General features: G+C 42.5%; 1 protein-coding gene across 4 annotated transcripts; it reads left to right on the top strand.

Annotated features, from left to right (window-relative positions):
• The first annotated feature begins 68 nt into the window (after window positions 1-68).
• Window positions 69-13,887, top strand: VDAC3 (voltage dependent anion channel 3). 4 transcript variants are annotated; one of them, XM_074928749.1, is made up of 10 exons: window positions 549-1,037; window positions 2,985-3,056; window positions 4,179-4,228; window positions 5,304-5,306; window positions 8,139-8,291; window positions 9,383-9,435; window positions 10,786-11,013; window positions 11,904-12,054; window positions 13,127-13,184; window positions 13,394-13,887. In XM_074928749.1, exons 2-10 carry the CDS (start codon window positions 2,990-2,992, stop codon window positions 13,483-13,485), a joined length of 855 nt encoding a protein of 284 aa, XP_074784850.1. In that variant the 5' UTR covers window positions 549-1,037; window positions 2,985-2,989; the 3' UTR covers window positions 13,486-13,887. The 4 variants fall into 4 exon arrangements, with proteins under 4 accessions (XP_074784847.1, XP_074784850.1, XP_074784849.1 ...); XM_074928746.1 differs by lacking the exons at window positions 549-1,037; window positions 5,304-5,306 and adding an exon at window positions 69-484; XM_074928748.1 differs by lacking the exon at window positions 5,304-5,306 and having other exon boundaries at window positions 555-1,037.
• Window positions 13,888-13,975: the final 88 nt, after the last annotated feature.

The raw sequence follows: 13,975 nt of genomic DNA, 5'->3' as shown, positions 1-13,975 counted from the left end.
AACTACTGTTTGTACATCCATAACCTTCTGCGCATGGGGTTTATCAGCGATAGTGGCTGCACCGTTCCATCCCTGTTCTTGTTCTGAGTGCAAGGTCTCACTTCGGGGTGGGCCGTGCCCGTCTTCTGCCTTTGCCTCTGGGCTATAGCTGCCCTGACGGAGGGGTGGAGTTGACGTGCAGCTCCGTGGGCGGGAGGCCCGGGGCGGGTTGGTACCAGGGGCGGTGATCTACCTCCTCCCTCGAGCGGGCGTCACGGCCTCCTGCGGGCCGCCGAGACCGGACTCGTCTCCGGCCGCTTCGCCGCCCTTTCCCGCAGAGGCAGCTCGGGCCCGGCTGCTCCGGCCAAGGGCCGCGCGCGGGAGGGCGCCCGCCAACCCGGGTAGAGGGGCGGGAGCGGCGGCAGCGTGTCGGGGCGCAGGCGCGGCGACGGCGCATGCGGGCTGGGGGCGCCGAGACCTCTCGGCGGAGGCAGCGCGGCCGCAGGTAGCGGCGGGGCTTGGGGTGGCGGCGGCGGGGCGCGGGGAGGGGCCTTTCCGGGGCTCCGCGGCGCCGTCCGGGCAGGCGGACGGCGTCCTCCGGCCCCCGGCGGGGCCCAGGCGGGCGTCCCTCGAGTCACCTTGCCGTGGCGGGGCCGGGCCGGGGCCCCGAGGCGGCGCCGGGCGCTCGTTCTGGCCGGCGCTTCCGCGTCTTCGGGCCCGGCGACGCGGCCGCGGGCCGGCTCTCGCTCTGCTGGGGGGCGGCCGGGGGCCTTGCCCGCGCTCCGCGGTTCTCGGCCGGGAAGCGCGAACCTCTGGGGCCGGCAGCGGCCGGGCGCTCCCGCGGCGCCGCCCTCTCACCGATGAGGGGAGGCGGCGACGGGCCGCGCGCCGTTATCCGTTGCGTAACGCGCGTCAGCAGCGGCTCGTGAGCGCGCTCGTGCTGCCGCGCGGGGCGGGACGCGGGGCCCGTCGGCGCGAGGACGCCGATACCTGGAGGCGGCGGCTCTCGCCCTTCTCGGCGCGGTGGCGGTTTTTTCGCGGCTACGCCACAGACCGACGTGGGTATCCTCGTGTTTATTTCTTCGTTGAAATTTTCCACCTGGTGTTACCTGTTTCAGTTCTTAGGCGATGGCTTCCGGTGCGCAGTAGCTGAAGATGGCAACGTTAGTCATCAGTTGCTCCCAACCTTTTATTCCTTGATGTATTTACTCCTGCGGTGGCTGTACTAATTTTATTGTTGTAGGAGGGAAAAGCAAAGCACAAGATTAAGGAGGCTTTGTTTAAAAACAAAGCGGTTAAAATGAGTGCTGTGGCTTAGTTGTAGATGTCTGATTTTACATTGTGTTTTGTCGGCTGTTGTTGCATCTGGTTGGTGGAGACCTATTTAGTATTAATGGTTGTGGAACTGTGAGCTCAGTTCTGGGTTGTGAGTAGAGCTGCTTGTTATTAGCAAAGAATTTATGTATTTCAGCATGAGCTAACCCGAAAAATCTTTTTTCGTGCCTTTTTTTTTTTTTTTTAGAATGCTGTTTAAATCCTTTAATGATATTTAACATACACGTTAAAACATATACAATATAGAAAATACAGCTGTATATAGTGTAAAGAGGGGAGACGTGTTAGGAGGGTCACAGTATTCAAGATGTCTCAATAGCATTATGAAAATGAGGTATAAACAGAACAGGGTGTCAGCCCAGAGGATGAGATTTAGGTTGGGAATGTGCTTAACGGGGTGGTAAAGTCCGTGTTTACTTGAAGTATTTTCAGTGAAGCTGGTGAGGAGAGCCTCACGAGTATTTGGTGGTCAACTCCGTTCCATTTTTCTTTCTAAAGCCTATGCCCTTCTGTGCAGGGAGTTAGGAAGATTTGAGAGACAGCTGGCAAAGCATGAAAGAGGGAGGGTGTGGCATGTTTTCAGAAAGGAGGGGATTGTTATCTAAGCTCTTGCTGTTTGATGTAACATCTTCATGTAATTTGAATGTTAAGAGTAGACCGATGTCTTCAAAACTCTTTAGTAGTTCAGACCTTACTCCCAAAATGTGTTGCGGCTCACCACTGATGATTGTCAAAATTGTAATTGAAAATAGGTTATGTGGTTTGGAGGTCAGCTACAAATACGTACAACTATGGATCTTGGATGAGATGCTAACGGTTAAATATTCTGAATGCGACAGGACATGAATAACCGCATTAAGTTCTAAAATGGCCTTTTCTTTTTCCGTGCAACTTTTGTGTTGGATGTTTATCCAGCTGGACAGTCCCCTGGAAGCTGGATGTGACTAAAGAGCTTTTTTTAAAAAAATCTGCATGTGTTATACATTAAAATATCCAAGCATCAGTCTTGCTCCAAAAACCTGAGTTACTAATCTTTTGAAATCAGGAAGTTGAACTATTCTGACAAACCTATTAGAAAAAACATAATGAAACACAAAAAAAACCCCAAAGCCAACCAACCAAAAAAACTCTCCAAACTCAGAAACCCCAGAACCCAAATTTAAATGTGAGTTGAAACTGCTGAATTGAGAGATTTGTGTGAAGAAACATTTTAAAAGAAAGATATGCTCTGTTCCACAGCTGTGTTGCTAAAACTATTGTAATAATTTGAACTGTGCTGTCATAAAAGTGCACGGTCTGTTTCTCTTTCATCAATTTAATGATTCACTGATAGTAATTTTTCCCTCCATTGGAACAGCAGTAAGGCTCCTGTGAGCTCTTTTAGCAATCTAAGAATGTGAGGCATACATATGTAGTTGAGTGTAATACTTCTCCTGGGGTTTAGCAATTACAAATAATGGATTGGCTTTCATAACTTCTTTGAAATGAAGTTCGTTTGGTTTTGGCAAAGTAATGATGACACAAGAGCGACTTTCAAAAGTCTTGCAGTTCATATCGGTGAGGTATGCAGAGGGTACGAGTCACAGGCATTTGTCAATGTAAAACTTTGGGTATAGTTTAGATTTTAAGCTGTTAAACCTAAGATTCTTACAGCTTCCAATGTGTTTCAGATCCAATGGCTTTCCCACCATCATACAGTGACTTGGGAAAGTCTGCCAGGGATGTATTCAACAAGGGATACGGTAAGTAACATGACCTTTCGTATTTTTTCTTGGGCATCTTGAGAAATTACAATAAAAACATTAGTATGCCAGAGATCCCCTAAATACCTTGTGCTAGGAATTCAGCAGAGGCCTAGATCATCTAGCTCTTTCTGAGTTTGAAATTTAGACATGTGTCATGAAAATGCTGCAGTAGGCAAAGAGTTAGAGGGGAAAGTTATGAGTTTGACCCTGAGATGCACTTCAGAACAGTCTCTGAAGAATGCTGCAGTTTTTACCTTCCAGTTTTTACCTTTAGAGGCATTAAATCAAACTCACACAGATTGCCATAGGAGACCATATGTGGCAACAAACAGGTTCCTGAGGTGGAGTGATCTTTATGTTAAGCAGAATAGCCTATTGTCATAGCTATAGTGGAAATAATTTCACAATATTTGCATTTCTCTTCAAGGAATTTAAATGGAGAAATTCTGGTATTAGTCCCTTTTCTGGGAGCAGTACTAAGAATGTTGACGTTTTCAATCTGGTTTTGTGCATGTGTAATAAAGATTGCATTTGTATTCCAAATCCATATGCTTCATAAAATTAAAAAGCGCTCTGGTCTGGTCTCTGCCACCGTGGAGTTCAGGCTTTGCTAGAATTCACGTTCCCCACTTTAGTGTCAATTGTTTCAGACTTTACTGCTCTGTGCATGGGCCAGGTATTTCCTTAGACTCATAGCAGATTAGAAAGAAAAGGAAGAAAGCAACGGTATCTTTGTATACAGCACTGGTCAAAGTAAGTTGAAACATTTTTCTCAGAGAAGGGGAAAATAAAAATTCCTGCCCTGCAATCAGAAATATAAAAGTAAATTGAGTAAATCTGAAGAAATGGTAAGTGTATTGATTGGTCCTAGACTGCAGGTAGCTACAGAAGGTGGAGATACTTGATGACGGATGTCTGTTAGGACATGAAATTATGAGGCCACCCACTTTGAATTGTCAAAATTCCGTCAGTCATTCCTCAATAAGATCAGCAACTGTTGAAACATGAACGTAGGCTGTTTCAGGTCCATGTACCCTACCTGCCGTACTTTGGGTGTGTTGGAAATAAGCCTTGCTTGTATATTGCAGTGAAACAGATGCTATGTACTTCTATTTTCAGGATTTGGAATGGTCAAGTTAGAGTTGAAGACCAAGTCTTCCAGTGGGGTGGTAAGTACTGGGGGCTTTGAGCATCACCAGCATTGCAATGGAAGGACAAATTCCTGAACTGGTTGGTGGTAACAACTTGCTAGCAGGTGTTGCTTTTCTCTGTCAGTTCTTATTTTAAAATCCATAGCTGACTGAGGTATTTCTTCATTGGTGTGGAACTGATGTAGCGGTATTTCTTTTCCTGTGGTGTGCTAGAGTTTTCATGTGTTTTGTCAGGGACGTGTGGCTTTCCTCCCCGTTCCCTTTGCCACATCCCAAACATGAAGAGTTTCTTCACCCAATTATATAGCTCTAATTTCTGCTTATGAATGAAGTTGAGTTTCTCTGCTGTCGTTGGTTTTTACAGGATTTTGAGTCCAGACTGACTTTTTATCCAAAAGGCCAAGGGGCAAATAAGAGCCAGTTTAACTTCATTTTCACTCACATCCACTGTGCTTACAGTGCAAGACTTAATTAAAACTAAGTAGTCCTCCTGCAGTACCCTTTATGTACAGTTTGAGGGCATTTTATAGACATTATTTAAACTTTAGCACTTCAGTTAACTGAATGATGGAGAAGTGGAGCTTCCTCGTGATTTCACAGGAGGGCTGGCAAAACCAGGAATGGATTTCATCATTTTGGTCTTTCACCACAGGCATATATTGTTTACTAGCTAAGCTTAGTCTTACACTGAGTCTCAGTTCTGTGTGTGCTACCACTTGAGGCTGTCCTAGTTGATAAACTGTGCTGCTTTTCAGCCTACTTAATAACTGTATTTGCCTTAGCTCCCTCCTTCTCTTGCATTCTTATCATGCAAATAGTGTTAAGTCATTCCTTTTTTACTACTGTCTCAATTGAGCTTTTGATGCTTGCATTGTACACCAGGAACATGTAGGCACAAGGACTTATGTACTGTGACTGCCACTAGTTTCTGACATCTCGTGATATGCACAGTTTTCCTTGCTGTAAGTTTTGATTCTTGGATAAGATGATAACGGTTAAATATTCTGAATGCGACAGGATGTGAACAAACACATTAAGTTCTAAAATGGCCTTTTCCTTTTCCATGCAACTTTTGTGTTGGATGTTTATCCAGCTGGTAAGAACAGTGATTGTTTTGGCACGTTGTCTCTTTATTGCTTTGTCTAGCAAAGTTTTCTGTGGTGCATACTGTGGTTCATAAACTGTACCATTATTTTTAGTCATGATCTTCCACATCATGAAGTTTGACTGTGTCCATAGCTCTTAATCTGCTGTATGATCCATGTGTGTAAAGCCATTTGCAATCTTTGTCCAACAATCTACAGTAAGAGCACTGTAAAAACAGCAGGAGGGAAAACAAGATAGATAAGGTATTGATACAGTTGGCTTTTGCTTCAGATTTTGTGCTTGTTAGTGTTTCTAACAAGCATTCTGCTGCACCAGAATGGGGTTTTGGGGATGGAGATGGGGTTAGGAACAAAGTGAGAGATCTAATTTGTACTTGGGTACTAACAGTACATCTAATTGTTATTGTACAGAAATGTTTTGGGTGTATTTCCTGTGGACTTAGAAAACAACAATGGTAGTGTCTATTGATTATAATTGTTTCATGGAGTGCAGGTGGTTTGGCGTACTAAGTGCATGGCATGCCTGAAGGTGCCAGCCACTGTGAACTAGAAGGTCAATGAGAAGCTGAGCTCGACTGCTGATTCAGACTGGAGTGTGACAGGGAACCAGAATGAGTTTGATTTTTCAGCTATAAAAAAATCAATAAATGCTTTTACACAGGATGGTTTGATGAGACTTCTCTAGTTTAGTCAGTTAGATTGATGGCAGCAGATGCTGACTGTGCGCCCTCTGCTTCTAGAAGCAGATCCAGTTCTGACACTTGGCAGAATCCTTTGGCTTTTGATCATATGACAGCACAGAGTTTTTTTCCCTTTGGCTGTGAGAAAAACAGTTACAATCTTTCCTCTGCTCAGTCTGAGAAACAAATCAAGCCTTTTTAATCAGTTACCTGACCTAAAATCAGAAGACAGTTTTGAGTTCTGATGGAGGTTTAAGATGTCTTTATGCTGAATTTGTGGAAGTGACATTAGAGCAGTGTGTAGCAATTATGTCTTAAAAGGACAGGCTTGTGTCCTGACTTGCGTCATGTATTTTTGTTAACTGGCTGTGTTACAAAACTCCTGTGCTGCTGTAGTAGTGCGTTAGCTTGAGTATCTTCCCCCCCGCCTCCCCGCTATGGTGTGTAAGGAATGTTACTTGGCTGTATTTCCCTGGTACTTCAAAACCATTTAAAGACAGTCTTTGTACACTCTGCGGAGTACAGAATTGTGAAAGTAATGTATGGAGCATCCCAGGAATACTGTCCTGGAATGAGATGGATCTGAAAAGTCAGGGTTCCAAAGCTTGGATGTGTTGGCAATGGATAACAGCCATCTCTTAGGCACTGTATCTTTCAATATTTAAATTCCAGAAGAGGTGTAACTTGGAAATGTGATGGCAGATTAATTATCTTTCTTGAAGGAAAATATTTGAGAGGGGAGGACAACAAATGAGATCTGTTCTCAGATCCATCTTAAAACCTAGCTCATACACCTTGAGCTTAATGCTGTGAAAATATGCCTATTCATTGCTTTATAGTGTGTGCATGAAACTCTGAGTAGGCTGCCTCTGCGTTCTTCGAGGAGGAGAGATGTTTATTGAGTCATAAAGTCCCCTGAATAACAGGGGATGTGTGGGGGACTGTCCAAGCAGCATAGAACAGCATGTTACAAAATATATATTATACAAAATTCAAAGTTGTTGGTTCAATTACACTTGTCAGTAGAGGACCAGCCTGATGGAGAGATGTCAAGGTGCCGCTGGGGTCAGGTTATTTTCTGATACCATAAAGGAGGAAAGGTCTACAATTTTAAGGTGCTTTACAGATGGGTGACCTAGCTTCTAAACTGTAGTTGCTAGCTGAAGTAATGACAGAGAAGTAACGTTGAGGGACAAGGTACACTAAAGTCATCAACATGATATATGAAGAGTCTTAAGTGACAATGGCATAAAGAGTACAGGGAACAACAATGTTGGGATACAGTCGTAAGTGTGAAAAGCATCAATGACCATTTTCCAGAAGACATTTTCACTGCTGAAAGGTGGAAATAAAGAACAAAAAGGAAGAAACACATGAAGTGTTTGGAGAAATGAGAGAAAAATCAGTCGTTTGGTTTTTTTGCTATTCATCTAGCAGCATGTAGGATTGCTTTTCTTAAGGGAGAGTGGTTTTCCAGAAGGACTATAATGGGTGCGATTTCATGCACAATTGGGACAGTACTGGTAAGATGATACAGGGAACAAGAGGAGACTGCAAGGAAAAATCCGAGGATATAAGCAGCTTTGTATCCCAAATGAGTATCCTTTTGTATCTGGGTATGGATCCATGTCAAGGTACAGAGCAAATTAGGGAATGTTGAAATCACAGTTGCCACTTTGGGCTGGAAAAAAGATGTCGAAAAAAGATTTTTTTGGTGCAGGGGAGGTTGGTGGATAACTTAGGAAAAAAGCGTGGTAAAAATTAGAGGGGGGAGGCAGGTAATCAAATCACAATGCAGATGAAAAGTAAGTGGAGATGTCGGGTCTTTGTGTAATAGTGCTTTTTCCAACCTAAGCAAGTTCCAGGACTCTATGAACACACCTCCATAAAATAAATACCTGGAACAGAGATACCAAAAGAAATAGCATTTTGTGATGCAAAAATAATTATTTTTGGTGGAGATATGGAAGAATTTTGTGATGCAAAAATAATTATTTTTGGTGGAGATATGGAATAAGAGGACTTTGACGGTTCTGTCAAAAGGCCTAAGGGTAGCAAGTGTGACTGCTGGCACTTGACAATCACATTCAGTTTTTCCACTTAAATACCAGAGTGCTGAAACTCCTATTGTGCTCTTGGCAGGAATTCGCTGCAACTGGTTCTTCCAACACAGACACGGGCAAGGCTTCAGGCAGTCTAGAGACCAAGTATAAGATAAAAGACTATGGACTTACATTCACCCAGAAGTGGAACACCGACAACACATTGGGAACAGAAGTTTCCATGGAGGATCAGGTAAGAAGTAGATACCCCGAAGATGCTTCTGCAGCTGCTATGAGACAGTATTCAGTTGAGCAGAAAACATTGAAGAGTGAAAGTTGCACAAAACTCTCTGAGGTACTAAAAAGAAAGAAGTTTTGTATATTTGCAGAACGCGCAGGCTGAGAGCATCATGAATTTTGGGGGTGGGGAGCACAAGCATTCCCACAGCAATGTGCTGCTACGTAATGATCCACAGGTACAGAGTTACTGAGGTTATGGGCATGTGAACCTAGCTAGCTGGTGGAATCTTGCTATTATCCACTCCAAATAGGTTTTGTTTAAAGATATATTCTAGCTGCGCAGAACTGCCACTGCTGCAATCATGCAAGACAAAAGAGGGGTCTCATAGTTTTAAATGCCCTAATATATAAGGACTTAAGTTTGGCTGCCTTGAGATTGAATATATTTTGTAAAGTTGAAAGAAATATTAGCGTTTGTGCCTTGGCACTGCTTACAAAAAGGGTTGCTCTAGCACACAGCGCTCTCAGAACACTCATTTCTTTTTCAAAATAGCTTTATGCTTTTCACTTAATGCCTGAAGAGTAAGATAATGGCGCTAAAGGTAGTGAAAGTTCTGTTGGTACCCTCTGCCATGTATGGCCATCAATTTTTCTAGTTACAGTTTTGCACATTTACCTGTGCTTTAAAATGGAAGATGATGTCCAGCTCAAAACAAGGGTGGGAAGGCTGAGGCAGGTTCATGGCTCGATCTGTGAAGTAGTACTGTGTCTTAAAAGAGTACCCATAGATTCTGAGAGAGATTCTTGAGCTACCATATGCATTGTTGGAACTACAGGGAGTAAGCAAACACTTAACTGAATGGAAATCTTCTGTATAACGTGTCTACAAAGCATGCACTGTTACAGGGCCTCATCGTGGGGAGAAAAAGTCCAAATTTTAATTGGTCATCATGCAGCATATTCAGATTTCATTGTAAAACATGTGGGAGACATTTTGGTTGTGTTTTGTCTTCTCTTTAGGCAGGAAGTAGTGCTATAGTAGTGGAATATAACCAATCACGTTTTAGCGGAGTTCTGAGCAGATGTGTTTGTTTTTATTTGCAGTTGGCTGAAGGATTGAAGGTGGCTCTTGACACTACGTTTGTACCAAACACAGGGTAAATATTTCCTGTTGTCTTTATCTAAGGAGTGCTAGAGTTTCCCATAACTTCTAATTAGAAATACTTATTCTGGTCACTGTGTAAATGCTTAAAATTTACCATAGGCTATTCTGCAGACACTGTAGAATGTTCTGAAGGCAATGGATAATACGGGGCTCAGAAGGACAAGGTCTGCTAAAAGTGATTCTTCAGCTTTTTGTCCGCTGGCAAATGTTTTGTTGTACAGTAGGTATTATATGTTTGTAACTCTCCCCTTAAACAGTTAGGTCTTACATGGACCACTTAACTTGTGTCATCTTTGTCATGGTATTGACAGTCCTACTGCTGTCAACACAGTGTCTTAAGAAAAAAAAGCAAAATTATCTTTCTTTCCTGATGCTTTTGGGCAGATGTTTATGCACAGCTGAATGAGGAGGTAGGTACCTATTGCATAGGTACTATGACAGGAAGTGGAATAGCACTTCTTTGTCTTTTTTGATTATCATGTATTTATTTTTGGTAGGCAGCAGAGCAAAGGCGGGGTGTTTAGGTTCAGATAATGCACAAAGCTTGAGACTGCTTTGTAAATAATAACTGGTATTTATTTATTGTTGGGGAGAGCCTCTCAGAAAAATCAGAGTTTGAAAGACTTCTAGGATGTAAGGAATTAGAAGCTAAGTAAAAAATGAGATTGGAGCCCTGGCTGCTGTATCTTCAGGGAGAGAACAGAGACTGCAGAGGGCATTAAGGAGGTGGTAGAATTTTGTCTCAGTGATATTGTTTGAATTTACATCAAAATGAGCACAAAGACCCAGTAGAGAGAGAGGAAAAGGATTCTCTGGAGGGACAAGAAAAAGGCTAAGTGGATGATGTCTGGAGGATGAGGAAATTCGTTTTCGATAGAGATTGGAATCCAGCAGTGAAGGAGGAAGGAAAGCAAGCACTGCACATGAACGAACGGTGGCGAGAACCGAGCAGACAAAATGTCACTGAGGCACAGAAAGGCCAGCTATTGGTGCAGGATGTCAGGGATGCTCCTGAAAGAAACTGATGATGCCGTAACGCATTGTACTCGCTTGTGGAGAAGAAAATTTGAAACCTGATAGTTTTCAGACCATTAAGCAGAAACGCTTTTGTCTTGCTTCTTGTGGATTTTAAGGAGTTTGAGATGGCGGAGGAAAAAGTGGCACCACGTAAATCTACATAATTGCAATAGTACCCTTAACCCATGCCCTCTTCAGCAGCTGTTGAGTAGGCGTTACAGTCATTTAATTAACTGGCCTTAAGAAACATACATGCATGAATGAAACCACATATAATACATACTTGTATACTACCGGGGATAAAATGGCACATTTCTCTCTGCAGGAAGAAGAGTGGAAAGTTGAAGACCTCCTACAAAAGAGAATATGTAAATCTAGGCTGCAACATAGACGTTGATCTCTCTGGACCAACCATCTATGGCTGGGCAGTGTTGGGCTATGAAGGCTGGCTTGCTGGCTACCAGATGGCTTTTGATACAGCCAAGTCTAAGCTTTCACAAAATAACTTTGCCCTCGGCTATAAGGCGGGAGACTTTCAGCTGCACACTAATGTGTAAGTGTTATTTGAGCCTCAAAAAACATTATCAGAGGAGCCAAAACAGATGAATAGTGAGCATTAATGGAGTTAGATAAAATGTGGGTGGATGGAAGGGGATGCTGATTTGTTTCAAAATACTTTATATTTGGTGTTTTCATCTTCAGTACAACTAAAGCAGGGGCAGCTTTCCAACTCCTGGCTTGTCTTTTGAGATCCTGTTTCAGGGTAATTTTAGGTTTTGTATATATGACAGGGGCATAAAGGCACTTTATAACGTTAAGTTGGAATGAAAATCTGTAAACTTCTATCTAGCACCAAAATAGAAGTTAAAGAGCCTTTGATAAGCTACTGTACCTTCCCCACGAGACAGAAAGCTTCTGGCTCAGAAATGCCCGAGGTGAAGAGGTGTCTATTGCGTTGTTGTTTTCAGCTGTCATTGCAGTGCAGCTCTAGTCTTGGCATTCAGATGCTCTGAGAGTCTTTGAAGATGGTGTATTTACACAACTGCAATGCAGTTAACATTCTTTCCAGCCTCATCATTCCCATAACCAACTTAAGTCTCTTCTGGATTTGTCCCTTTATGCATTAGTGCAGGCTTGTCTTAAGAAAGCAAGCAACTTTTATCTGAATTTTTTTTTTTTGGTCAGAATCTCAAACCGTAGGCCTTAGCTGTTGGAACATCTTGTTCCATTCTGCAAGCAAAACGTATGTTCATGTTTAAAAACATACAGGAGTCTGTCACCTTCAGCTAGGAAGTAGATGAACATGGATCCACAGGGAAGTACTGAAGTTCTTGGTTCATTTTAAGAGATAACGATTAAATGATTGTGCAGAAGGGTTAATCTAAAGAGTTACTATTTACTAAACAAGGCAAGACTTGACACACTTTTATCTATTACAAACAGGAATGATGGCACTGAATTTGGTGGGTCTATTTATCAGAAGGTTAATAAGAAGGTTGAGACGTCAGTCAATCTTGCATGGACTGCTGGCAGTAACAACACACGTTTTGGTATTGCTGCTAAGTACCAGCTGGATGAGAAGACTTCCATTGTGGTAAGAATTTCGTTACAGGAACAAGTATTTCAAGCTCCCTTAAATACTGAAAATTTGTGGTATGAAGTTGTTGCTTTAAATAGGTACTGAGAAAGTATGGTAGGTGGCAAACTGTGGCTTCTGTTGTGGTTCAGATCTAAATTGGGATCTCACAGGTCATCATATTTGTGAAACTATTTAAAAAAATCTGAAGCGCTGTGGTGAAATAGTCACTAGTTTGACTAGCATGCTTGGAGCCTATGCAAAATGTGTTTTTGGAAGGTAATTGTCACCTGATGCACAATGTAAAACTGTACTATAGTAAAATGACAGAAGTTCAGCTGAGCTTACAGCCCTCCAACAATTGGGTAACCCTTGAAAGTCAGTAGAGGTCCTCAGGTAAGTGTTGCTACTGACACTTGCAAATTCTTGCAGAAATGTTAGGGCCAAAAAAGAAGGTGGTTTAAATAGGGAGAGAGAAAGTTTTCAGGAGAAAAAATATGTCCATGGGAAAGTGACAGTGAATAACAGTAACTGTGTGCATTCTGACACTAAGAACTGAAGTGGCAAGCACTTGTTATGCTTCACAAGAATTAGTTCCAGGACAGTTCAGCCAAAGTTAAAGATAGGAAATACTGTTGTCAAGAGCTCAAAACTTAGTAATGCAAAAATGGGTTTGCATATTCATATATTTATTGCTCCTTTAAAAAAAAAAATCACTACTAAGCAATTTGTGAACAGGAATCTGTGAACAACACAGACTTGACTGGCTACTAAGGGACTATAGTAATTAGCCCTTTAAAGGTTATATAAACAGACAATGCTGCAGTCAGTGAAGGACACAGTGGCATTTTATGTAGGCATAGTGGGTCACAATTTGAGGGAAAGATTGGAGCTATTACTTAAGCCTGTTACAGCTTAAGCTGGAAACTCCTGAGGAGAAAAGGAAAAGATTGGAATACACCTCTGCTAGGCGCTAGTCTGCAAGTAGTTGAAAGTTAATGCATAAGCCACCTTCTCAGGGCACTGGGACAATTCTATCTGAATATTTATACACAGCGTATAAGTACTCTGATTTCTTTTTTTCCTGTAGGCTAAAGTGAATAATGCCAGCCTGATTGGAATCGGTTACACTCATGCTCTCCGACCTGGTATGTAAGTCTAATTGGTAGTATGCTATGGGTGTTTTACTGTCATCTCTAGAACAGACTAGATAACTAGAAATCTTATGTAAGCTCAAAGTAAAGTGTATGTACAGAAGTTCCTGTAGCAACTAAGACACACTAGTGAGGCTCAAGTACTTGAGGGAGGGCATACAGGGGTATTGGTGTACGAAGAGTCTCATTACTTCCTTTCCTAGGTGTAAAGCTGACGCTCTCAGGCTTGATTGATGGCAAGAATTTCAGTGCTGGAGGTCACAAAGTTGGCCTGGGATTTGAGCTGGAAGCTTAATGCAGCTTTAAGTAAAATAACAGGTGGTGCTCTGGAAGATAAAAGGTGTACCCAGTGTGTTTTGGCCTTAATCTTACTCTGAAAATTCAAGAAGTGTGAACTTTCTACTCCTCCAAAGAATAATTTTAACCCAATACTGAAGTCCAGAGAGTGCCAGCACATCAAAGGAAGATACCTGAAGGCATGCATGGAAGCTGTGATGTTTGTGCCACATTTCACTTCAGTTTCCCATATTTTAAAATCTGTTCCTACAGACAGAAGATGATCCCACCTCTCCCCATTACTGTATTGCATCCTGCATGTCCTGTACTTCACAACCTTTTATAAAAGGTGGTCTTTGTGCTGTAGTGGAAATCTGGGTTAACATCAGAATGAAATAAATTGGTCACAGTTGGAACATAATGTTGATGTGTCTTGTCTTCGTTGTAAGGCTCAGAAAAGCTATGCTCCATCCAGATGTGATTTTTTTGGCACAACTTTAAGCATGGTT

This window comes from Athene noctua, chromosome 28 (assembly GCF_965140245.1).
Source record: "Athene noctua chromosome 28, bAthNoc1.hap1.1, whole genome shotgun sequence".
Lineage (NCBI taxonomy): Eukaryota > Metazoa > Chordata > Aves > Strigiformes > Strigidae > Athene > Athene noctua.
This window is presented reverse-complemented; position numbering and strand designations above follow the sequence as displayed.